Source organism: Dromaius novaehollandiae, chromosome 1 (genome assembly GCF_036370855.1).
Source record: "Dromaius novaehollandiae isolate bDroNov1 chromosome 1, bDroNov1.hap1, whole genome shotgun sequence".
NCBI classification, from domain to species: Eukaryota; Metazoa; Chordata; class Aves; order Casuariiformes; family Dromaiidae; genus Dromaius; species Dromaius novaehollandiae.
Window position 1 is genome coordinate 197,926,912 of NC_088098.1, and position 26,684 is coordinate 197,953,595.

The 26,684-nt window shown below is 40.2% G+C and overlaps 2 protein-coding genes across 6 annotated transcripts in view; both read left to right on the forward strand.

The window, feature by feature from the left end:
• The first annotated feature begins 1,080 nt into the window (after positions 1-1,080).
• LOC112988344 (complement C1q and tumor necrosis factor-related protein 9A-like) lies at positions 1,081-11,694 on the forward strand. 4 transcript variants are annotated; one of them, XM_026108803.2, is made up of 4 exons: positions 1,081-1,210; positions 3,826-3,999; positions 6,799-6,861; positions 9,246-11,694. In XM_026108803.2, the coding sequence occupies exons 2-4, from the start codon at positions 3,852-3,854 to the stop codon at positions 10,049-10,051; spliced, it is 1,017 nt and encodes a 338-aa protein (XP_025964588.1). In that variant the 5' UTR covers positions 1,081-1,210; positions 3,826-3,851; the 3' UTR covers positions 10,052-11,694. The 4 variants fall into 4 exon arrangements, with proteins under 4 accessions (XP_025964588.1, XP_025964589.1, XP_025964587.1 ...); XM_026108802.2 differs by having other exon boundaries at positions 1,082-1,210; positions 3,826-4,017; XM_064505003.1 differs by lacking the exon at positions 1,081-1,210 and adding an exon at positions 1,309-1,327 and having other exon boundaries at positions 3,826-4,017.
• Positions 11,695-12,263: 569 nt separating this feature from the next.
• The window catches only part of MIPEP (mitochondrial intermediate peptidase), a 73,664-nt gene continuing 59,243 nt past the window's right edge, over positions 12,264-26,684 (forward strand). The window contains exons 1-6 of one of the 2 annotated variants that reach the window (XM_064505004.1): positions 12,264-12,538; positions 16,326-16,499; positions 18,226-18,314; positions 20,874-20,960; positions 21,851-21,914; positions 23,761-23,943. In XM_064505004.1, coding sequence (XP_064361074.1) covers positions 12,368-12,538; positions 16,326-16,499; positions 18,226-18,314; positions 20,874-20,960; positions 21,851-21,914; positions 23,761-23,943 — 768 coding nt within the window. In that variant the 5' untranslated portion in view covers positions 12,264-12,367. The remainder of the gene's footprint in view (positions 12,539-16,325; positions 16,500-18,225; positions 18,315-20,873; positions 20,961-21,850; positions 21,915-23,760; positions 23,944-26,684) is intronic. The other variant, XM_026108801.2, reaches the window with a different exon arrangement.

Genomic DNA, 26,684 nt, shown 5'->3' on the forward strand with positions numbered 1-26,684 from the left:
ATAGGTAAAGAGAAAAGGAGTGTTGGTCCAGGACTCCCATTTCTTCTCATTAGCACAGCAGTGAGGCTAATTTGCCTAGAGGAGTTCACTCAAGGAGAGCAGCTCATGCCTGCACATTGCGCTTTTCCTTCTCAGTGCACAGTATAGGTCATATACCAGATACAAACCAGGGCACCATAAAGCTCGCAATATTTTTTATTACCACGGGGTGGTGGTGAAGACCTTAGTGAAACTACTCACTGCTCAATGCTAATCTGTTCTTAGTCATTTTATACTACTGAAAAATACACTGCCTGGTACACTGTTTTTGCAGTGTGGGGATCTCCTCGGACACAGTGCTTTCAGCCACTTGCACTGACTGGTTCAATTAAGGCCACTTCTTGTAACACATTAACTCCTATTACTGCCTGTTTTATCCGTCACTGTTCATGATCAGTGTTTATGGAGCTGCTGTGACTCTCAGTTGCCTTACTTCTACTACCCCTTAGAGACCAGCAATTGCAGTAATTTTAAGAAGACACAATTAAGAATTAATTTATAGCTTCCTTGAATTTAGTCATCAATAATATATTTAGTAGCACAATGGCTTTGACTGCTGCTTGAAATGGCTAGGCACGTATCCTGCTAATTAGGCATTAAAAGCTCTTTGTCATTCAGTTCACTTACTTCAACTCAATTTTGTTCTTTTTCGTAGTCTAATATTTGTAGCCTAATATTTCTAATGACATCTTCACGGTGGTGTTATTTTTAATTTCTTTAGTCTCTTTGTCAGGCCTCTCCCAACTTCCACTGTAAATTGCTTGCTAACTTTATTAAATTTTTGGAGCACAATGCTGGCATGAGACCTGCCTTCTGTCCTATAGACCAACCAATAAGTCAAAAGCTAACATTTGTGCAATGTATGTGTATAACTGAACAAGCAACTCAAAGCCCTGTTAATCCATTTTAACAATTTTCTTCCACATAACAGTGGTAAAAGCCAAAGTGCAGACCACTTCAGCATAGTATTTAAATAAATGGAAAGATTCTTGTTTAAACCTCTGTTTTAATTATTGAACAGCTCTCAAAATTAAATCACTGACCTTTGAGAATTTAGTGACCAAACAAGTGCTTGTCCTAACAGCACATTTGCTGCCTGCATTCCTTGACACGAAGGTTTTACACTCTGGCAAAAGATGCCCAAGAACAGCACAAGTACAAAGTGAATGAGGTAAGACCAAAGATCCTATATATGATGATGATGATGATGATGATGATGATGATGATGATGATGATGTCATCTTGTGGTGAGAAGTGCATGTATGAGGACCAAACGTCTATTCCTTAGGTAAGAAGCACTCCCTTAGATGACTGGGAATTGAGTTTTCTGTCAGGAGATGGGGGTCAGACTTTTCCATAGGGCATATCATCCCTTAACGGCTTTCCACAAAGCACTTCTCCTTCCTTTTGCACTCCTCTACAGTCTTTTGACTAAGACAGCAAATATTTACATAGCACAGAAGTAGCAAGAAAATACTTGACTTATTTTCAACTTCCTTCATTGCAAATCAGCAGCAGCAAAGAGGGATTTTGCTGGTGCGTGATCAAACATTTCTCTGCAGACCACTGGCAAAGCCACCATAAATAACATTTCCAATAATTGTTGTAAAATTGGAAATGTTTCTGGAAATGGAATGAAAATTTATGGAAAGTGTCCCAAAGATAAGACCTCTCCCTATAAGTCAAGTTAAAAGAATATTGAGGCTGAATATTCCTAACAGAGTGTAATTATTCTTAATGAGAATGTATGAAGGTATCTTTTTACACAGTATCTTGTGTTCTTTATTCTGCCTGAGAAATGATGGTGAAGAGACTAAACAGAAGACATCATTTGCTTAGTCGGTGCTAATTAGTATTTCAAAAGAAATACTGATCTTAATTTTCCATTAATGAAAGAACTGATTTAAGCCAATTATGTAAAATTTACTCATTCTGACCATCACTTTTACTTGTATAAATAGGTACTTAACCTATATAGCCTGACCTTCTGTGCATTATTTATGCATATTAATTCCAAAGAAAATAGACATTCATTTTGTTGCTATTTGATTTTTGTCCCTGAATCTAATCTCTTCTCATTAATTGTCCTTATAGTCACTTAAACCAGAAGTGTCCAGAAGAAAGTCTTAAAGATGTATTTCAGTGGGCCTCTATTAAAAGCCATTAAATATGAGAGAATGTCTAATGAAAGGATAAATTTAAGCTGGCTTACATGGGGAGGGGGGAACCAGGCTAAAGACCTGTTTTTGCCAAAAAGCTCTTTTCCTCGATCCCTCACATCTTTGCCCTCATCTCACTCTACTCTGGCTCTGACCCTCTGTGAGGCCATGCAACTTATTAACCCAGAAGAAGATTAACTTGGCCAAAAAAAAGAAGAAAACAACTATGGTTGGTTTGTGCTGAGTTAGTGAGTTGACTTGCCTTAGCTCACCTCCTGCAGGCACCAGAGCCAGCTCCCAGGAGATGGCAGAAGCAGCGCTGTGCAGCCACGAGCAGACGCTGGGAGAAATGTGGATGGAGCAGGTGGCATTAAGACCTCAGCTTCTTCATGGTTATGAGCTGTTGGACTGCCTCAATTACCTGATATTATTTTACTCTTAAGGAGCGCTTAGATGGATACTGGGTGATTAATTGCCAACACTAACTCAGCAAAGCCTGGAGACCAGAGAGAAGGGCTTCTTTAGAGATTTCAAATGCATAGGTATTGTTTGGTAGCAAAGCCTTTGAAAGAGGAAAGAGGGAGCTGAAACAGGTAGACAGGCCTGCGCATGGCTCTGAAAGCCATGGCACTGACCATGAAGCAGCTCCTCTTTGGGTGCAGGTCTGGCTAGAGGAGTCTACAAAGAGATTCCTGAGAAAGGAGAATACCTAAACACTATATAAGCTAAACTACAGCTCAGAGAGACAGGACCGTGTAGAGAATCATTGTGCATGAGCACAGCATCACTGATCCAGCCTGAGTCACCCCAAAGATTTGAAATTTTGACTGTCCACTTGGACTTAGGACAGCAATAACGTTGTTGCTAGCACACTTCTGTATAGACTTGCCAGACATTGGGGTTTCAGGATATTGGTCAGTGTAAATCAGATCCTTAAAAGTTCTTTGGCAGATAGCTGGTGCAGCTATAAATTCCTTGCTTCAATTGCTGAAAACAAAACTGATGATCACTTTTGTCTAAGTTGCCATTTTATTCTGCTCTTTCTTTACATTTGGGTTAGGTTCAACAAAATCTATGAAATCTGGGCTGCATCTATCCACTTCTGGTTTAGATAGAAAAGAGTAAAACTCTATGGGATGCACTGAGCTTTGCTGACTAGATCCTGCAGATATCAAAGGTCATTCTAGTCCTCCCCAAAGCTTTTGTGACTTTTAGCTGCTTACCATCTACCTACGTACAAATTTCTATTTCTTTGCAGAGTTACTTGCTTCCATGACTCACACTGCATAAGAAATATGAAACAGAACCTGATGCTCTCAATCATAAGGGATTAACAAATATTTTAAATTGTGTAAAGTTGAGTTAAAGTCTCAATGGTATGATGAAGCTGTGACTGATATTCCTATTAAAATTTTATTTGAAATAGCACTCAGCAGCCTCCAAGATTGTATCTAATCCTATAAACAGATCTGTTAAAAAAAAAAAAAAAAAAAAGTGGTGATAATCCATTTCCTCCCCCTCACACCACATCCCCTTCCTGAACTCACAAGCTCACAGGCTAAATATAGGAAGAGAGACAATGAGGTAGATTCAGGCAGATTTACTTTTCCTCTCTTAAATCTTTCAGCCGAAATCATATAATCTATCTAAAGAATGAAAAGTTGGATTATAGTGCTGGCTATTGTAGTCAGCACAAAAGAAACACAAAAACAGGACATCTGTACCCGAGGGTATCCTGGCATCCCTGGCAATCCTGGACACAATGGCATACCTGGACGTGATGGACGTGATGGCTCAAAAGGTGACAAGGGGGATACAGGTACTATATTCAACATAAATGATTGATGTATGAAATTGAGTGCCATTAGTTGCCAAAGCTGTCTGTAGTCACAGCCCAATAATAGGATTATTCTACCCAGCCTTCAGAGCACATTTCACACATTCTTCTATTTCCTTGTTTGAAGAAGGAAATGTAAGGAAAGACCTAAGAAAGAGAGCAAGATAGCAAATGCTATTGAGAGGTCAAATGCTGGAGACAAGAACAACTTAAAACAAGAAAGACTTTATTTTCTATTTTGGGAACATTTTCAGGTCTGTCTGAAAATTTTAAAGCCTGCAAAGCTGCTATTACATTTACAAGACAGCAACTATGTTTCTGTAAAGAACTTCTGCAACAAACTTCAAGCCCATCAAAAAGAAAAAAAAGCAACTGATGTCTGGCTTGGTATAACAGGAAGGGTGCAGCCAAAACAAGATTTCTCTTTCTCACCTGAATTTTACATTTGTAGGACTTGATTCTGAGTGCATTTACTTGCTGTAACTCAAGAGCCATTACAGAAAATATCAGGAATGGAGACTATTGAAAAAAACAGTGTTGGATTCATGCCTGCTGTACCAGGCTATAAAAGCGATCTGAATATGATACTGGGACAGAGGAAACCTTCTTAGCTTCCTAAAACTCCTCATTCCCATGGTACTTCAAGCCTTGGGATAAGGCTGGTGTGTTCAACTGTGCTGGACTATCAAGGCCAAGGTTCCACAAGACGACAAATCTGTGGACATTGAGACTTCATCAGAAGTGTCACAACCCCAGAATGCAAAGCACAGGACGAGCACAAATCTGCTGCTTCAAATTTGTTCATAAAATTTTGTGGGGCAAACTTTTCCCCCTGCAGGCTTTGTGTGTCATCATGCAGGTGGCATTATGGTTCAATGCATAGATCCGTCACTGCTATTGTGAGCCTGGCTAACCCAGCAGCACAGTCCAGTCCAGATCATTCCTTCTACAGAGATCTGATCTTAATGATTGTGAATCACAGCTCTTTTCTGCAATGTACATAATCTAGTACTTAAACTAAACTGAGGTCAGTGGTCTAAAAGAAATTAACTTTAAACATGCTTAAGTGTTCTACTTTGCCTTTGAAGGTAATAGAATCTCTACCTTTTACAGATTGGGCTGCTGATACAATCACAAAACCAAAAGATAATGAATTACCTTCCTCACCAGAAAAGCATATGCCTCCATAGAAAATGCATGCTGCAGAATCAGTTCTGAAGGTGTAGTCTGATGGTGGTGATGCAGGCGTAAGCAGCATTCCCTACCAGATCCTTTTGCCATCCTTTTGCTCTTTTATACAGCACAACTGTTTGTGTGGCTACACAATAACCTAGATCAGCTGAAAAATAACCAGCACTTCTAATCTGGGCAATAAAGAGTTACTCACTGCTTACTGCCTGCCTTGGATGACTGAAAGACAAGTCTACCCACTTTAATATTTATCTCACCAATTGCTAAAGAGTTAAACTCTTTTGTTTATAACATGATCTATACAACACCTGTCAAGCAACTGCTCGCCTGCTCCTTCTGCTTTCAGTGTCCAAGCCTGGCTGAAAACAAAACCTTTTAAAATCTAGAAACAACAACAAAAAATTCCATTAGCTTCTTATTAAGCAGGTACAGTTAATTGCCTTCTATTTTTATATGCGGAAGTTTAGCAGGAGTCCAGGAGAGTCTGAAAAATGGAAAACAGAGCTTACTTCTTTCCACTTCCCTTACAAAGTCCCGCACTTTACTCCAGTTGCCATTAAAATGTAAGAATCATCACATGATACCTGATCACAGGTTTCTGGTAAAGCCTCCACCTTTTTTTCCTAAATTAAGCTATTGTGATGACTGTACTGACTTTTCTGCATTTGAACAAATTGGAGTGACTGTACCATTCTTTATATTGTATATTCCACAAATATCTTTGCAGCTGAGTACAGGAGACTTAGTTTTATTTCTTTTCAAGCCAATGGAATTTCAAGAGATGCCGGACTGTGCCTATTGCGCAGAAAACCGCTGGAGAACTGTCCTCTAGCCCCTATTGCTGGGAAAGGAGAGGAGAGCTACTCCTGAAATACAATTGCATCCAAACTGCCAACCCTTTTTTCTTCTGAAGTTTTCTGGATACAATTACAGGTATTTGCTCACCCACCTCTTGGTCATCCATGATGTTATCACAAAGATGATTTCTGTAATTGCTCTCTTTAGAGCAGTGGAAAGTCTGAGATTTGCTAAGTACAGGGATTAAGGGGGTAAATGTCTTCCTCAAACCTACATACAGTATTATTCCATTGGGATATTTAATCTCTGCTAGCCAAACCACTGCAGCTGTCTTTCCTTGCAAGGGGAGTTAACCAGTTTCACTGCTAAGCCTCCTGGCACTGTAGCGCTTCCTTCTGAGTGCGGCTTCCTCACTCCTTTTCCTGATATCTTCCATGGATAGAGGCGAGAACAGGATCTGATGCTTTCATGCACTTGTTCCTGACCAGGATATAGCTCCTCTGTGTATTTCAATACCCTGCTTTTTTAGTCCAAGGATTTCTTCTGTCTCCAAAAGCACTGGCCTCAACACGGCCATTCTTTGCGTGCTCTCTCTTTATCTCCCCGTAAGAGAAAAGTTTCAGCGGTGGCATCCACCAAAGGTCAGCAGTAAGACTTCTGTTTACATCACTGTTCACCCAGGCTTGGAGATTGAAGGATCACAGCAAGATTCAAACCCCAGTTTTGTGGCAATTTAATTGTTTAATGAAGATCTGTTTTTCTCTTTTGTACTAGGCAAAACAGGACTTCCTGGATCTCCAGGGAAAGATGGTGCAAATGGAGAGAAAGGAGAGCAAGGTCAGAGAAGGAGAGTTTCAATTTATTAGCTTTCTATCAACTGCTGCCCCTGGGTTTGTGAGCACTCGAAGTGCTAGACATTAGGATTAGCTGAAGTACCATATATCCATGCATACAACACACATAGAGCTCTTTAAAAATCTTCATCCAGACGCAGTAGAGGCTGCATGTAATCGCTGATAATAGAGGGAAATTTATCACCTCTAGTTATCCTGCTGCTCTGAACACCTATACACACCTTTCCCATCTCTGATCCCACCATCAGCTGCTGAGGAAGATGTCAGAACTGCAGCCACCTCAGGAAAGAGACCCCTGCAACTATGTATGTATGTATTTGCAGGAAAAGGTACTTTAAAAAAGGAATTACTGAAGGCACAAATCATACAGCTGAAAATATGGTAAACCCCTTTATATAATGAGATGAATCAGGTAACGGAGCCAAAATCTGACAAGGGAAGGCACCTATTTCTAGAGCAAAGATACATAAAACACATAAAAGACATACGTAAAAGATTTTCTTCCTGTACTTTTTCCATGCTTTTGTGCAATCACAGCACATGCAGACACTCTGGGCCTCAGCCAGCAGCAGTAGTAGTATCTTAAAATATATACCCATGAGACACTAGTCCTAAGACCCCGGTTTAGGGCTCTCGAGACCTTCCAAGACAAAAGTTGCCAGATATCCTATATAATCTGGGGCTTACCACAGATCCTATTTCTTGTATTTCTGTGGCCTTTTTCCTTTCTTGTCATGGCAGTCATAAACTTCTCCAGAACCCTAGCAGCCCAAGCTACCAACAATGCTGGAAAGTAGGTATTTCACTGCTTCAGCCAAACTATGTGCATACAGCAAGCCCGCTGCGTTGGATGGATGTAAATGTGCAGTGACTTGTCATCATAAATGCAGGCAGTCAAACTGGAGTCAGCCACTGTGCAAATGGTATTGCATCATTCTGTACAAATTCAGTAACTCTGAGATGTTGGATTTGTGAATTCTCAGGCTAATTGTGCATGGACAATTTATATAAGCAAAAGCATGGGGGTCTCCAAAATACACAGTGTCCAGGTCCTGCAAAATCCTTAAGATGTCCCTGAAAAACAAAAAATAGTACATAGGCTTCAGCAGAAGAGCTTACTGAAAAAGCTGAGTACGCACTTCAGTTGCTAATTTGTGCGGAGCCCATGCTTGCTTCTGCCATGGCTTTACTGCTTGAGCTGCCACGTGCTGCAGTCACACTTCTGGCTGCAGGAGGGACTCTTCTTTATTTTCCTTCTGGAACAATCCATTGCAAATGCCCTGGGTTTGTGCCAGAGACAGGAGGTACATGCTCTGCACAGGGTTACCCTGAGCCGCATGGGAGTGATTACAGGCTACTCCATATCCCTCAGACTTTTCTCCAATGTATTAGAAAAGACCCCCATGCTCAAAAGAGTGTGAGACATGAGGACAAATGTTGTTTAAAGTTATCAAGGCTGCCTTCTCTTCCTTTGACCTCATCCCATTAGCTTTGCGCTGCTTCTCTCAGGGCCTCAGTAAAGAATCTCACCTGTCATGTTCTCAGTTTATTGCTGCTGTTAAATACTCTCAATAACTTCAAAGAGGTCAGGAGTAATGTCAATAGAGTGTTATTCCTACCATCTAAAACTGGGAGCTTTATGCAGAAATTATCAGATGCTTTGCTGAATGATAATAATAGGGAACGTGAACATGATAGTATCTTCTGACATTCAAATAATCAACTGCTAATTGCCCTTCGAATCATAAGATCTTCACCTGCGAATCTCTGCAGTTATCAGCGGATTTTCAAGGGTTCTGAGCTTCAGTGCAAGTATGAGTGAAGGATAAATAGAGCACATGAGAGGAAATAACAAGGACAAAAACCCTTTAGTTGCAATTCAGTAGCAATCTAGGCAACTCAAGCAAAGCCCCATTGTGTAGAAACTATAGAAACACATGGAAGGTAAGTACTAGGTGTCACCTTGTGGAGCAGATGCCTTCCCCTTCCACCCATTAGGCTGTGAACCGTCTACTTTGGTATACCAAAGGCTGAAAAACAGTGTCTGGACACGTCACGCTTGCGCTTGAGATGATCTGAGCTTTCAGAGCTATCATCTGCCTTAGACAAAGTGAGTAATCACCCATTCCTTTCTTTGAACTCATTCTTGCTGTTCTCAGCAGCTGTTTTTTTTTAAGGCAATAGCAGGTTCATTAGATGTTATGTTTATCCTACACTTACATGGAGATACTGTATGTACAGTACAGCAAGCACAGTATGCACAGTGATGACACGCCTATACATATATGTCTTTGTGCTGAAATTCTTGTGTTGCTTCACAAATCCAGTGGAAGATCACCAGAAAATGTCATTTTTTTTTTCATTTAGGAACCAATGGGACTGTTGAAGAGAAAGGGAACAAAGGAGAAAAAGGAGAAAGAGGACCACCTGGGAAACTTGGACCCAAAGGAATTATAGGGTCAGTGGGTTACAAAGGTCAGAAGGGAGAACTGGGACTGCAGGGGCAAAAGGGATTAAAAGGAGACATTGGGCCCATAGGTCCAAAGGGGACCAAGGGTGAAATTGGCCATCCCGGAAGAATTGGTTTGCCAGGGCCTATTGGCCCAACTGGTGATCCAGGTCCTAAAGGTAATACTGGCGATTTGGGGCCGCAAGGTAATCCAGGAGTCCAGGGGGAAAGAGGCTTGAAAGGGGACAGAGGAGATAAAGGAAACATCGGTGCCACCGCAGTCCTGCCAAGAAGTGCTTTCAGTGTAGGCCTTACAGTCGGCACCAAATTTCCCCCTTCTAATCGCCCCATCAAGTTTGACAAGGTGCTGTATAATGGCCTAAATGACTATAATCCAACTACTGGCAAATTCACCTGCAAATATTCTGGTGTTTACTACTTCACCTACCATATCACTGTCTATGCAAGGAATGTTAGAGTAGCTCTAGTGAAAAATGGGATCAAGCTGCTGCACACTGTGGACAGATATCAAGGCGCTGAAGACCAGGCCTCTGGAGCTACTATCCTTGAACTCCAGAGCGGAGATGAGGTGTGGCTGCAGGCTCACCCAGGAGAAGCTTTTAATGGGTTGTTTGCTGATGAGGATGATGACACAACCTTTACTGGATTCTTACTATTTAGTAACTCTGACATGCTGGAGTCACTCCCATTACCCGTAGGGTAAATCCACGTTCTATTGTTGTTTGACTTGGGCAAATTGTTGTTTGATTCCTATTGACCTGAGTTTCAGGGTGTTGTAAGCAATGGAGGTGCTGTATTATAAAGCAATGCTGCTTTACTTCTTTAGAATTCTTCCCCAGTCTTCAACTTCCTAAACTACTTCCAGCTTGCATTTCGAGCATTTTTTCCTAAGGAAACAAGACTTATCCAAGAATGCTGTATGGCTATGTCCCCCAGTTCTCCCTAATAAAGTTTTCATCTCCTGGCCAATTTCAACTGAATTCAATAGACAACAGAAAACATACAGGGAAGTACGCCAAAGTCTAGAAAGGAGAACAAAGACTGCCTTGTCCAAGGCCTTGAGCAAGGATGGGACCAGGTAGAGATCTCCCTAAAAGTTTAGTAAAAAAACTGCAGTGGAAGGAAAATGAAGAAAATTCAGCCATTATCCATTTTGTTTCAGAGCAGTGGGCTGGCCATCAGCATTTCTGTATTGCTCAGACAGTCAGAACAGCAAACTGTAGCTATGGGAGGAACTGAAGTCATCTCAGTGGAAAGGTGCAGGATCATACTACATGTATCTGTAGAACGGCCAGGACTCCGTATGCCTGCAACTGCTCTTTGTTCAAGGAACAACTTACTGTGCTGCATTTTTCATGATTAACTGTTAAACACACCTCAAGACAAGAGAAATAAGCACATTCTGAGGAGTTTGTATTAAACTCCTTTTGTCCCAGTCACAAAATTAATGTTTATTTAATAAACTGTTCTAATCTACTGTTGCCAAATTTGCTTTTTAAAAGAGGCAAAATTAATGGGCTTGCACATTTTATGCCTGTAGTTTCAGTACAATTGAGTACAATTAGTTTTAACGAATGGCTTCTGTGTAAGGGCAACTCTTGTGTCTACAGTACTGGGCTTGACGCATTATTGGTTTGGTAACATACTACAACTATACAGTGATACTACATACACCAGTTTTGAAGGACAAACGTTTTAAAAGAAAGTGGGACAACATTTTCTCATATGATCATCAAAATATTACGGTACCTTTTAAATATATTGTATTACCCATATTTCAATTTATAAATGCGAGTCCTATTAGGAGTTCTTTAGATTCTTTGCCTTTGACTTTCTTTAGATTTCATATATCACAGACATGCAATTTCCCTTTCATATGCCCTTGTGTAAGATAATTTTCACTCTTCTGGCAGCTTCAGCTGTTCAAAAATCATTATTCAGACTCTAAGCATGAACTTGGATTCAGATGTATATTTGAGTTCTACCTTTTTTGTCTTTAGAACTATTTCAAACTTTTGAATTCATGCACTGTTGTAATTCTAGCAGCTGGAATTTAAGAAAAATGCTGTCACAAGACCTACGATAAAATTGCAAGTTCTGGCAAGTAAGAGATGCCATCTTGTCTATACATTAGATAGTAGTTATTTCCAAGCTAGTTTGCATCTTTCTAGGTGGTATGTATTGATGGAGATGAAATTAGGTTGGTTTGCATCATTTCAAAATAAGTTTTAAACTTGGATTTAGCAGAGTTTGACACCTCCACACAGGCTGCTTGCTTTTTGGCACAGCTTTTGGTGCAGCTGGTCTGAATTTTTAAACATGGCTTTTAAATATGGTTCTTTGCCTTCTGCTTAGCTGGAGGTCTGAAATGTAGCAAAATGAAGTGATGGAAGGAAAACCTACATGGATCCTCTGACATGAATATATATTTAATGACGAGTGCAAAAATAGAGCATAATACTGCTAAAGCAGAAGTACTTATACACTATACTTCAGAAGTAACAGCCACAAAACAAAGTCTCCAAACTGAAGTATAACCTTCTTCAATCATCACTAGAACAGCCATACTGAAGAACTGCTGCAGTTGTTACTCCCTGTGCCATAAATCTTTAATTTATATGAATTTTCTCAGGTTTTCCCTCCTTTTTACCCTAAAACTGAAATATATGAAAAGAGATGCTGTGAAGTCTCGCTCTGTTACTCTCGGAAGAGAATAAAGCAAACAAGTCTGTTGGCGGACCATCACGAAATTCTAAGCAAACGCGATGTGAAAGAATGAGGTCCGACTTTTATTATCTCTAGCATTGCCGAGGAAGCAAGCGAATACAAACAACCCTTTGAAGCCGTTGAATCCCCGCCGCGCCGCACCGCCCCCGCGCGGCTCCGCCCGCCCCTCCGCCCCCTCGGGCCGGGACACGCGGAGGTCGCGGCCCGCCCCGGAACTGCGATCGCCGGCCGCGGGGCGCCGCGGGCCGCCTGGGCCGCGCTGCGTCTCCCTCCCTCCCTCCCTCCCTCCGCCATGCTGGCCGGGTGCAGGCGGGCGCTGCCGGCGGCGCTGGGCCGCGCGCTGCGGGGCCGGGCCGCGGCGGGCGGCAGCGGCGGCCGCCGGGCAGTCAGCACCAGCTGGTGCCCCGTGGGGGCCGCCTTCGACGCCAAGCAGCAGCGCGGCAGCGCCGCCGGCAGGGAGACGGTGAGCGCGCAGCGGGGGCGAGGCGGGCGCGTGGGGAGGCGGTTGAGCGCGCGGCGGGGGCGGGGCGGGCGCGCGCGGAGAAGCGGTTGAGCGCGCGGCGGGGGCGGGGCGGGCGCGCGGGAGGAGTTGGGGGAGGGGGAGGCCCTCGAGTTCCCGCCTTGCTGCGGCCCGCAGGGGTTCGCGGCTGCCGGCAGAGTCGGGTTTTGCTTGTTGCGTGTGAGATTTTTTTTTCCCTTTCCCCTTTCTGTGACCTTTTAAGTCGCCTTGGCAGCTCACCCGCTGCGGCCTCCTCAGCCAGGAGCTGAAGGCCGCGTTTAGTCACGTTTGTGTCTCAATGGGTCCCGAGGCCGTCCCCGGTCGCTGCTGTGCGACCCTCATTCACCGGGCAGCGGTGTGTTTTTGTAATTGTCTAGGTGGTTACTTCTTTTAAAAAATAATAAATTTATTAATTTATAATTTTTTTTAACGACTTCTGTCGAATCGTTAAAAAAATCCTCAGAATTCAGTAGTTCATGAGTGGCAAGTTGTGCAGAAATGAGCTTCACTGATAATTTTAGTTTTGATTTTGGAATCATGTACAATTATTAATAATCAGCCACGTTTCTCTTGTGTTCTCTAGTGAGCTTTTTATTCCTTTATTCTGTTAACTGGGGAGGAGAGGAGAGAGCCCCGAGGAAATGTGACCACTTGTCATGCAAAATACGTAATTGCATGTAGTACGTTTAAAATCAGGCATCTGAAATACAGCCTCTTAGCATTTTTGTGTTTGAGCATCTTACTGGGAATTGAAGGGAATAGGAGCAGAGCAATTTCGTCATTTTTACCATTAAGTTGCTCTTTGCAAAGAAGCATGTATTTGTTGGGTAGGCGATAGAAAGGCTTCTTGATCTATTTCTGTTTAAGGATGAGTTAGTTAAATTTGTTGATGAAAGTCCTGGGAAATGTTTCTGGTCAAATAAGCAACATTTTTTCCCCACATTTTTTAAATAACTGTTGCTACCTGGCAAGCACTGTTTTTGATAGACATCTGATAGGTGCTATACAAATGGTAAAGTTGGCACTGTGGAGCTTTACTAGCAAAACTTGCTTTCTGTCTTGCTTGTGACCATTTTCTGAGTCCCATCAGTAAAACCAAAACTGCAGCTGGTGAATCCAAACAAGTTCCTTAACAGAATAAGATGTGCTGGTGCAGTTTCAATGGCACGGTGCACGCAAATAAGCAGAATACTTGTAATACCTGTAGAATCCAGGCATGCATCCTCTGACATAACTGTGCCTACCATAGTGTCCAGACTGGTCAAACTGTTCAACCCTAGCGCTAAGGGATTCAGTGACTACAGATCTGACCCCTGTTTACAATCCACCCATTTGCTGGGAAATTATTTTCTTCTTGCTCTCACACCTTTGTGAGAATACCGACATAGGTCTTACTCCAGGAAAAAAATCCAGATGAATACTGTGTGTTTGCTTGGTCTAGGGAATGGATTCTGTATTTGCTTAGTCTTGGAAAGGATGAAGAATTCTTTGAGAATAGAGATGTGTATTCCAGACTTGCAAAGACCATGTGACAGGTAGGGTGTAAATACTGATGCCAAGCAAAGAGAAGAATGCTGCAGTTGTGCAGACAGTTAAAGAATAGTTAAAGCCAATTAAAGAACACAGAGAACTGCACTGGACCTTTTCATTTTTTTCTTTTTTTTTAATGACAAACCTGATGTCATATGGAGGAGGAACTCCATGGCTGATTTACCTGCAAGAGAAGATGTTGCCTGTTCAGAGAGCTGTGTGCCAAGGAGGAGCTCACTTGGGAGGGCAAATGATGGTGTAGGGCAGCAGGAAAGCCAGAAACTCTCTGAGGCCCTTCAGAACTGAGATCCTCAACTGAATGAAGCAGAATAAAGGGACATGGTCTCGAGTGTTTTATATAGCAAGCATTAATGAAGGGCAATATGATATATGTATAAGTGTGTGTGTGTGTGCACATTTATTTATATATAGATGCGTGTGTGTATATATATATATAAATCTTTTGTTCAGTGTTCTCTTCATTTCAGTCTAATTCCTGTTCCCACATAGCAAATAAAAACATGGGAAGTGCAAGCCAAGGGTTAGGTCTTAGGGTGGCCAGCTCATATTAAGAGCATTAGAAAAAAACAGAAGTATTTGCAACACTGACAGAAAAAGAACAGGAAAAAGCAACCCAGAACATCCCAAATACTTATTTTAGGTGATGCTTTTGCTTCAGAATACATAATTTTACAGACAAGCTGTCAGTTTGCAGCTTTTCAATTTATCTGGATAAATACTTGCAATTTACATGCAAACCAGTAACTAACTAACATCTGTAGCACAAAGATCTTCCAGAAGGTGCATTTTAAAGCAACTGATGTGCAGGGTTTCAAATCCAGGTTGTGATTTTTAGATGCTGAGGTTAAATTTGGGAGGGGATGGATGTTGTGTGAGTTCATCTAACTGGTGCTGTTAGATGCCCTGGTTAGCTTGTAAGGAGATGTTCATGTTGCAGTTGGGCAGTTGCAAAAGGTGTCTGTTGCTTTCAGAGAAGCTGTTTTATTGTACTTGAAAAAAACTTTTTTGCTGCTGTATCACAAAATTTTTCTAGGAAGTAGTTTTAGTGACTTGATTTGATCTGCAGTAGGACTTTCTTTCACTCTATTATGCAAGCGCAGAATGTAGTTGCTGTGTACATCTCCCCTGCCAAAGCCATTCTCAGTTAATGTGTCTACATTGCAGTGCAGGACAGGGACAGGCTTGGTAAGAGCTTCAGGAAGGAAACTGTTCATACCATAAAATTCTCGTGTTGCTGCTGATCATTCCTTTGAGGTCTAGTTCCAGCCCTTGGGGCTCTTTTATGAGTCTGAGTCCACTGTCCCATTGCCTGCAGTTGGTTGATGATCATCTGGAGCAGCTGGCCGACTTGTGCACCGTTCTGCCCCCTGCCCCTCTCCTTCTTAAGTTTCTTTCTTCTGAAGAGGAAAGGGATGATTTGCCCTCGTTTTGGAATGTAAAGAGACCTCCTATGATTTGTTTGGTGCCCGTACTTTGGAAGCAAGATAAGGGCTTTAAAAAAAGGATCATATAGGAGGTTGTGGGACAGAACAGGAGAATCGGTGAGATTTTGATGCCAGACTTACTATTTGCTGAGAATAAACTTGGCTAAGAGAATTCCAGTGAGGTTATGCTCTAGAGAGTGATGCTGGGAAATCAAGATACTTATATGTGATGCCAGTGTCTCTGACTGATGTTATTTGATTTTGTGATGGTTCTATCTGCAAAGACACCCGTACATGGGAACATTGTAGTGAAGTGCTGCAATATGCTAGCTGGAGTCATTCTGGTAAAATTTTGTAGTGAAAACAATTCCTGGTAGTATGATGTCTAAATTACTTTTGAAAATAAGGCTATAGGAATTTATTTGATCAGAAACTTCTCTAACAAATGATGAAATAATGTGGTATTCACAGACTATTAACTGTAGAATTTACATCCTAATGAAGACTTTTAGCTATTTGTGATGCTTACAATTTTAAAAGCACAAATAATTTGAAAATATATAATATGCATTGAAGAAGAATTCTGGATAATATTATGATAGTTATTCCAAATTTAATTTGCATACTGATTAAATAGAAACTTCTGAGTTTTGTAAGACTCCCTTGCTTTGGAGAAAAAGCAGAACTTTTTTTGTGTGGCATTCAGGAGGTGAAACAAAGGGGCAGAAATTAAAAAAGATAATAGTGATGCGTTTTCATTGTGTTCTGTACCGTAGGGTCTGTTTGGTGTTCCAGAACTGAGTTGTCCAGAAGGATTTCAAGAAGCACAGGACAAAGCTTTGCAAGAATCAGAACAGCTAGTCCAGAAGGCATGTTCAACACCACCTGGGCCTGAGATTGTAATGATCTTTGATCAGCTTTCAGATGCCTTGTGCAGAGTAGCAGACTTGGTAACTTACTTTTTTATTACTCGAAGCATTCTTTTAATAGTTTACACTATGTTGTTCTGTTTTATGATTTTCTGCACTGTGATAAATAGATCAGCTCTGTGAAATTCTGTATTAAGACAGAAAATTAAAAAGGCCCTCTTAATTGAGTGAATGTTAGTTACAGAGGCTTTTACTGAATGATCCATAAAGAACTTAGGCATTAAAAGCAGCAGCTAAAGCTAAATAATATTATCTTTTATTAATGCAGAAAACAATGCAATTGCATTTCCTAGGCTCACTGAATTAGAACACTTGGTCTGACATTCTGTGTACCGCAAGACATTCAGTTTTACTAAGGCTCTTAGTGTTGCTCTACCGAAACTGTTTGTCCTAAGCATATCTTTTAGAAAGCATCACTCTTCATTTGAAGAGAGCAGTCCTGGCCTTCATACTCACATCAGTTTTTAATAGTTCTCTGAACGTTTTGCCTTTGTTTTTCACTTTTGAATTTCTCTGTATGGTTTCCATTTTCAAATACTGTTTCTTATTCTTTGCTAGACTCCAAATCTCTTCTGTTGCAGGCACTTTTTCCTTGTGAAAATACATATGCACTCTGTCAAGTCATTTTAATTTTCCCTTTGTCTCTAACTATAATTTTTATATGGACTACAATTAATTCCTCATTTTAATCTATCAATGTCTAACTAAAATGCAGATGCCAGAATTCAGTTGTCATTGTTTTGTATCACTCTTCCTGAGTTAAAATTACCTCAGTTCCTCATATATACTGCTTTCTGGTTTACACATCCAAAGATGGCCTATTTTTGCAGTGCTCCATCTCAAAGTTTGATGGTGGTTCTCCGTTGGCAGAACTTTTGAGGTCTGCCATTTAGCACATACTCTGTCAGTGTTATACAGGATTTTAAACAGGCATTCTTGCCCTAAGAAGTAAAAGTCTTAAAAGAGTATTACATTTCTTTTCAGTCAAACTTCAATCACGCTGTAAAACAAAGCTGACTTTGTTTCACGTACTTTCTGTGAAATCATGCTGAATGGCTTTCATGTATTGCTAATCTTAAGTTCTTTATCATTTGAACACCAGAACCTTCCATTGCCTTGAATTCACACTGGCAGTCATGGAAGCTGTTCTTCTAGCCGCTTTATAGCGTTTTCCAGCCTTATGAATTCTAAGTATTTGGAGCCTTCCTAAAATCAGTATCAACGGGAGTGAAGCAAAAAGCTATTCCAAACCCAGAAGAACTTCTGGCTTTTCTTTTTAAACATATTTCTTCCTACAGGGTAATGATCTCAAAGCTTAACTTGATGGTCTGTACACAAGTTTGAAAACAATGCCTTTACACACATTTGGTGTTGTGCTTTCTTTTGAACTGTGAAGTTTAGTTTTAAAAATGTTTTGTAATAATGTTTAAAGACATCAGAATATTTCTGTTTGGAGGGATCATTTCTGTAAGGTACACAGCTTACTAAAATAATTTCAAGGAGTGTATGGGTTGAAAATTTATTTTGGAAGGAACCATAAAACATTCACTGTTTTGTTTAATAGTTGTCAGCACAGTTTCCCAATAGGCTTAGTTTTTGAGAAAAAAGTTTTGCATATAGATTGCACTGAACTGTAGAAAAAGTGTTAATGTAAGTGGAACGACTTTAAACTCCACTTTGTTTTTAAGACAATATTTTTAGTTTATCTTTTTGCCTCACAGTTCTTGTCTTCCTTTTACCATGTCAGGCTGATTTTGTGAAAATTGCCCATCCTGACTTTGCATTCAGAGAGGCTGCTGAAGAAGCTTGCAGGAGCATTGGTACCATGGTAGAGAAGTATGTTTTCTTCTTTATTTTGCAATTGCCATGTATGTCTTCTATAAATTACTGTTTTATCCATATAGATAATAGCAGTCAAAAAAAAAAAAAACCAATAGGTAGTATTGGCATGTGAAAAAAAAGTGTCACTCTTGTTGTTATGGGTATTTAAGGATTTAGCTTCATTACAGAGTCTCATAAAAGGTTATTCTATTTTGGTTTCAATTTATATTCTGAAGAGAGTTTAAGTTACCAACTGAGTCTATGTTGCTGGAGTCCATCAAAGACTCAGAGCTACATTTTTCTAAGACTCATGACAGTTAACTAGCTGTTATGAAGCACATGTAATGCTAATTCGGTTTTAAGATTGAAGCCTTTATAAATCACAACACTTTTTCTGCTGGTATGCTGACCTGTTGAATTCCAGCTCATGAGTGGGATATGTGAAAGAGGAAAAGGACAGTTTCCCACTAAATAGTGTTTCTATTTCTCTTTCTAAATTATTTCTGTTTAGGATACATGATATATGAGTGAGCTACCCTGACATGTGGGTGCTCTTTTAAAACTCCATTTCATAGAAGATATTCTTAAAGTTGGAGTTTGGAACTTTTTTTTTTAATCTCAAAATCTCAAAATTCCCGAAAGTTGCCTCTGATGCTCTTGATCACAGTGATTTGATTCACCTCTCTTTTCCTCTTGACTGCTGAGAAGGTGGAAGGGGATGATCTTTTACTCTGTGGATGCAGTGTCCTTTCAGAATTTCAGTATCTTGCCTTTCCATGGCATTCAGGAATAGCCTTCTTAAGTAAAAGCTTTGCCAAGCAGCAATGTGAAGGTAACACAGACTGCTGCTTCCCTCAGGATTCCTAAGAGAAGAGGGGGTGACAGGTTCAGCTGATGTCCCAAAGTAAGTTGCAGGGGCAGTGAGGCCTTCTGCGCTCTGGGGGGGACACCAGTGCACCGGTTTGTTTGGTAAGCTTTGTGACTAAACTGGCTGGCTAAAAAAGAAAGAATTCTAATTCTAAGAATTCTAATTCAGCAGAATTTGTTGCTTTGGTCTTATCCATATATTTGGGAAGCCTTTCACTCAGAATTGGATTTTTCAAGACTTAAAGCTTGAGCATGCCATCTGTATGACCTTAATGTCTGAATGCTACTTCAGAATTAAAATTTATAGAGAGAAGAAAAATATTCACAAATTAATCTGGATTTCATAGATTTATAATTACTGTACATGTACAGAACTAGCTGTTGCTGAATGTTCCTTTTCATGGGCAAATGGTATCCTTCAGAAACCACTCTTGTTTAATAGTAAGACTTTGATTTTGACATTTTGGAGAAGAGATGACTGGGGAGAATATGATAAGAATTCTATAGAATCATAAGTAGATTGGATGGAGGGGGAGAGTAATCAGTTGTACATTGCCTTTTCCCAGAAAAGAACTAGTGGAATGTAGACTGACAGCAAAGAAAAAGAGGTGCTTTTTCATACACAGTCTCATGAAACTGTAAGACTTCTTGGGAAATGTTGTGTATGCTAAATTTTTTTTTTTTCTACTGTGGGTTCGAAGGAATAGAAGAAACATTTTTGGAAGAATGAGTGGTTGAAGATTACTAAATACATAAAAACCTTATCTGGCTCACAATGCCTCTGAATCATAAATTGATGAGGGCTTAAAAAGTACCTGGGACAGTATTATATATGTTTAGCTGGTTTTGGTCACTTCAGTGGGTTTTGGCCACTTTTTGACAGGATGCTGGATTAAAGGGACATTTAGTGTGACCTAGTATGCTTTTTCATATGTTCTTATGTAGCCACTTACACATGGGGCCTTTTCTGAAGCACAAGCATGATGTGATGCCTTCATTCTGTCTCTGAACTGTCTGTTAGTAATTACTGAGTACATTTCACGAAGAGGGATGCAGTAGCTTCCTGCACCCCAGCTGATTTAAGAAGTTAGTGCTCAGAAGTGCCAGGCTGGGGGCTGCTGTCCCCCGCAGGTCTGCTGATGTATGTGCAAGTGTTTGCTTCCCTACCTTGGATGTGACCAAATAATCCAGGTCAACATATGTGCTTGTAAGAAATGTGCCAGCAAATGTGATGGCAGTAGTATTCTCTGGCATAGGGGCAATGATGAACAGCTGGAAATGTTCTGGAGATGGTAAGCTCTTACTCTGCTTCTACTCTTTCCTTTAATGGAATTGGAGTTCTTTCACAGTAAGGATTTGAAAACAGTTCTCCCATCCCTTTGCTCTAACCGTGATTTTCATTGCACGTAGAAAATAAGCTGCTTTGCTCAGATTTGCTCGTATTTCCACAAAATGCCCTCCAAAAGTATTTTGCTACTGTGACTTCAAGACTTGCTTCTGCGCTGGTGTGTCTGCTCATCTTTTGTATATTAATTTTGTAGTTTTTAAGTGTGGTTGTGAGCTAGAAATCATTTTTAAAATAGTGTCCTTAGTTTAGAATGTTGTTTCAGTAAGTATTAAGATCTGCCTTTGAATTAGTAATACCAAGAGACGGAAATATTAGTGTTTGTTGCTAATGCATGATTCTTTTACACTGTATTTTTCCAGATTAAATACAGATGTTGAATTGTGTCAGAGTTTGAGACAGCTGCTGGCTGATGAAGTTGTTATGGGTTCCCTAGATCCAGAAACCAGGTACTTATCAATGCTATAACTTCAGATGTTTAGATAATTCAAATCATTCCTTATTGTTTTTGTGGTTTGTATTTTGTTAAATTACTTAATATAACTGCAAAACGTACCAGGTCTCTGTTGTTGATTTAACTTAGTCACTACAAAATTACAAAATTTAACTTAGTCATTACAAATTAAGGGTTAGGAAGTTCATAGAATGCACTAGAAAACTTCATAATACATGACACCATTGTTAATATTTCAGAAAAATAAAAATTCATTTATTCATTCAACTTGTGAGATGCTGCAGGATGAATTTTCATCTTTCAAAAGCAAATTATCAGTGTATTCATTTAAAGCTTTCTTTATGTTTGCTGTAGAACACTTTAGTTGCTGCTTATTCAGTTATAGATTTGAATAATTTCCTCTCTGATACGGTAAGACTAGCTTAATGCCTAATATTTGCCTGTGTTATGAGCAAGTTACTTCCTTCTTCCTCCTTTAACCACAATCAAAGATGTTAGATTTGAAGGGCTCTTTTTCTGATCTATTAGAATAAATGAAGTGTCAAATTAAAATGGTAGTTTGCATAAATTAGTTAAATATATACATTAATGTAGTAGAATTACTTTGAAAGTTATTTGCAATGCAGATGACAAAGGAAAAATCCTATTTCATTGAGTAATCCTATTTCATTGAGTAAACTATTAAGGGATTAAAATATAGGAAGTCTGTGTCCGTAAAAAATATACTGCTATAACAGTTGGAATAAATAATTGTATTCTCTGTCTCAAGCCAAATTATAGAGTGTAAAAGACATCAAACCTGAGTAACTACTAAAGGTAAAAACTGTTACGAAATTGTTTGCTGTGAAACGAGGCTGTTTTAACAGGGGTTTACTGTATTTTTAGGCGAGTGGCAGAACTTTTTATGTTTGATTTTGAGATCAGTGGCATTCATTTGGATGAAGAAAAGGTAATTTTTGGCTATAATATATGAATAGACATTTGCTTGACTATGAAAGACTAGATAATGAAACATGCAGGACGTGAATCATATGATTCTGTGCCAGTTCATCCCCTGAGATTCCCATTGACCTCAGTAAAATTCTGTCTTCTCAAAAGATGGTTAATTTTGTCTATTTAAATCACTTATATAGGTTTTTGTTGTCTTAGATATTAATTGGCTGTTCATTTCCCAGTTTGGCCTCAAAACTCCTTTCCCTCTTCAGGAGAGTTATAAGCCAACCTGGGAACCTGCTTCTTTTGACTGGTGTCTGCATCAGATATTTTAAACACATACATAGCTGTCCGAACAACTTTTTTTACAGACAGGGTAATGCAGCACCCCATGCACTGTGATGACAGTCTAATCAAGTAGAGTATTTTAGAAAGGATCAAGTATATGTCCAGGCTATCCCTTTGGTGCTTACATAACCAAAAGTTATAAATTTCATCCACCTTTGAACGTCTGGGCATGGTCTGATACCTCTTCTGGAGTTCTTTGCTCCTTTTTGCAATAGTTAATGATGGATTTGCCAAAACCAGTAGCTTTCATCATGGTTTGTGGTATGGGTGCTGTGTGGGATGTCTGCTCATAGCTCATGTGCCTAGATAAGGTAAGCACCTTATTTATTTAAGTCATCTTCCAACAAGATCTGTACAAAGGCTCTTTTACTATACCAGATTTAGATGATAAAGTCACTCTGAAGAGCATTGCTCTGATGATGGTTTGCAACCTGGAAAATGCTTCTAGAATGTTTTTCTTACAATTCCTTTGGGATAAATAGCTTGAAATTTGGACTTTATTTCTGATTTTTCATTTTTTCCTACATTTATTAGCTCTATAATACTTCATCCCCTCTCAATTACAGATTCCCTTACCCCTTATATTTTGCATATTTCCTTCTTCCTCCCCTGCCTATTCCATTTTTCATCTTCTCTTGCTTGCCACTCAGTGTTTCTTTTCTTTTCCCATTTTTGACTCCAGACTCCCATCGCTATCTTAGTTGAAACTTATTTTCTCTGTTATGAAGAATTACTTTCTCTGTTATAAAGAATTTCTGCTTTTTATGATAAAACTGAAGATGTGCTTAAATAATAAGAGTGGAAGGGGAGGACTGAGATCTGCAGGTTTTGTCATTCTCTTCACTTTGCAAGTATGTTGTATCTGTTATCCCAACCTTTTCTTTTGAACTATCATCCTACAGACAGTAGAGAACATACTTGAATTAACTGACATGAGCAAGTCCACTGAAGTAAATGAGGTATCCCACAGTAAGGTTAAACATCTGAAATACTGGCATGATGGAAATAAGATCATAAATTATCAAATTCTCAGGGAAAGGTTGAAATATCATAAGTGCATTACTGTTTTCAGAGAATAGTACAATACAACAGTAACAAGAGAACTGTAATTCTGTATCTACTTAGATTTATTTAGGGTATTAATAGGATTTATCCATCTTGAGCATGTTCTTTTTTCTCCTCAGTGTTTTACAGAGCAATCAGATTAGATCAGTTTTATAAGTGCTTACAAAATAGTTAGTAAAGCCTTTTGTGCATTTTTCTTATTGCAGAAATATAGGCATTTCCTTTCAAAATGAAATCCTGTATGAAATTACATATCTGTATGTGCATCTGATCTTTATCCTGTTGACTTCATCCCTCCATTAGGATTTTGTTGATGCTGCAGGTCTAATCGTAAATGTACTATTTTCTGCCCCACTTCTGGAAAATTTCTTCAAGATTTTGCAAGGTTTGAAGCCTACTTGTACTATGTCTGAAGATATTATGTGTGTTGTACTTTGTTTTCCTCACAGCGTAAAAAGGCAGTCAACCTCAACATCAAAATATTGGATTTATGTAACGAATTTCTGACAGGAAGTCACCTTCCCAACAGGATTGACAAACACGTTTTACCAGAGCACATTCGTTATAATTTTACAGCTGAAGGCAATTACTTGCAAGTTGCTGGTCTACATGCCGACTGTCCCGATGATCTGGTGTGTATTCCCTCACTCTCCTATAGCATGCTCTATAGTAAAGGTGCAAATCAGTTAATTTAATTGTTATCAAGGCAAGTGCTTACGATTTATCATTATGATGTTTTGACTAGCAAGGAAGGTCCATTGGAGACATGATAATCTATGGCAGCTTTGGCTGTAGCAACGGTGAAGTGGTGAAGTTGAAGATCCCAAAGGGAATCAAGAAAGGGAGTAGCGAAATACAGACCCTGAACTTCAGGCAACCAAACTTTGGCTTATTCAGGAAACTGATAGGTTGTATCATATGGGAGGCAGCTCTGGAGGGTAAAGGAGCTCAAGAAAGCTGGCAGGTCTTTAAAGACAGCATCCTTCAAGCACAAGAGTGGTCCATCCTTATACTTGGGAAGAAAAGCAAATGTATCAGGAGCCAGGTTTGGCTAAGCAGGGAACTCGTGACAGACCTCCATCTCCAAAAGGTAGTATATAGGAGGTGGAAGCATGGACAGGATACAAAGGAGGAATTTAGAAACGTTGCCTATGCATGTGGGGATGGTGTCAGGAAAGCCAGAGTTCAGCTGCAGTTGAGACTTGCAAAGGACATCAGCGACAACAAAAAGAGCTTCTACTGCTATATTAGTAGTAAAAGACTGAAAAAGGAAAACTTGGGCTCAGTGCTGAGCAGAGTGGGCAGCATAGTGACGGCAGACGTAGAAAAGGCTGAGGTACCCATTGCTTTCTTTGCCTCAGTCTTCACTGGCAAGATCTTTCAGGCCTCTGTGCTTAGTCAAAGGGTTCAAGGAGGAGAAGAATGCCCAGCAATAGAGGAGGATCCAGTCACAGATTACTCGAGAGAACTTGACCCCCACAAGTCCATGGGATCAAATGGGCTGCATCCAGGGCTGCTGAGAGAACTGGCTGATGTCCTTCCACGACTGTTCTCTATCACCTTTGATAGGTTGTAGCGATCAGGGTAGATCCCTGGTGACTGGAAGAACAAATATGTTCCATCCATCTTCAGAAAGGGTAATAAATGATCTGGCGAAATACAGGCTGTAGCTTGACTTAGGTCTGTGGGAAAATCATGGAGCAAGACCTCTTGGAAGACCCTCCTGGGTGCATGAAGGAGAAGGTGGTGATTTGGAGCAGTCATCATGGCTTTACCAAGGGCAAATCTCGCCTGATCAGTCTGAATGCCTTCTATGATAATGTGATAGGACACAGGGGCAAGAGGACAGAGAGTAGTGGATGTTGTTTACTTTGACTTTAGCAAGACTTTTGACACTGTCTCCCACAGTATGCTTGTATCCAAGTAGGACATTACAATCGAGATCCGTGGAAAACTAGATAAGTAAAAAACTGGTTGGATGGTCAGGTTCAGAGGATAGTGATTAATGCATCATACTCTACCTGGAGGCTGGTAAAATAACAGAATTATAAGACATCTATCCTGGGACCTGTTCTGTAATGACCTAGAGGAGGTGACAGATGACACCAAACTGGGGGAACGGTAATACACTGAAGGGCAGGGATGATATTCAAAGGAGTCTAGGCAGGCAAGAGGAATGGTCCAACAGGAACTTTATGAAATTCAAGATGGACAAATGCAAAGTCCTGCACCTGGGAAAGAAGAACTCCTGACAACAGTACAAGCTGAGGACTACCTGGCTGAGGAGCAGCTCTGCGGAAAAGGCCCTGGAGGTTTGGTAGACAGCAAGAGCTGAGCATGAGCCAGCAGGGTGCCCTGGCAGCAAAGAAGGCCAACAGCATCCTGGGCTGTATGAACAAGAGCATAACTGATAGATACAGGGAGGTGATTATCCTCATTTACTCATCATTCACTGGCACAACAGATAAAATACTGTGTCCAGTTTTAGCCCCCCTAGTACAAGAAGGACGCTGACAAACTGGAGCAAGTTCAGCAGAGGGCCACCGAGATGGTCAGGAGCTGGAGCAGTAGCAGCATGAAGAGAGACTGCGGGTGCTGGAGCTGGAGAGACTGGAGAAGAGATGACTTTGGGGGGCCTGACAAGCAGCTTGCTAGTACCTATGAGTAGGTCATGGAGAGGATGGAGACTGGCTCTTCACAGTGGTGCATAGCGGGAGGACGAGTGATAACAGGCACAAATTGAAATGAGAAATTCCAACTGGAGAAACTTTCTCAACAGTGAGGACACCCAAACAGTGGAACAAGCTCATGCAGTCTCTCCATCCTTGGGGATTTTCAGGCTGGACTGGATAAAGCCGTATGTAACCTGCTCTTACTCATAGCTGACCCTGCTTTCTGTAGGAAGTTGGACTAGAGACATCCTGAGGTCACCTTCCAACCTGAATTCAGTTATTGCTGATGAATGTTTTCTCAAAAGAATTCAGTTAGAATTACTTTATAAGCTGGAAATTAATTTAAACATGACAGTGTTTGCTTAGTCTGTGAGATGTGACTCAAGGATCGGGAATGTATTATAATACTTAAATGTTCTGTTTTCACTTGGATATAGTTAAGGGATCAGTTAAAATAACTGTAAAATCTTGTTTGTCCTGAGAGAGAAAAAAGCTGATTGTGTTAGAACCCAAACTATGTCATGTATAATCTTTGTAAGAAATTAAAATTGAATTAAAATTATGACACTGATAGGATGTAAATAAGGGAATAATACTCATTACATACTCATTACTACTCTCGTAGCCTTGAAAATAGTATGATCTGCCAAATTGCTATTGAGGCTAAGAATAATACCTTAATTAAAGAATGTGGTTCTCTG

Excerpts from the sequence above, each read along its gene's own strand:
- LOC112988344 (XM_026108802.2), top strand. The coding sequence starts at position 3,852 with ATGAAAAGTTGGATTATAGTGCTGGCTATTGTAGTCAGCACAAAAGAA. Across the intron at positions 4,018-6,798 it reads AGGTGACAAGGGGGATACAG|GCAAAACAGGACTTCCTGGA; the intron begins GTACTATATTCA and ends CTTTTGTACTAG. Across the intron at positions 6,862-9,245 it reads TGGAGAGAAAGGAGAGCAAG|GAACCAATGGGACTGTTGAA; the intron begins GTCAGAGAAGGA and ends TTTTTCATTTAG.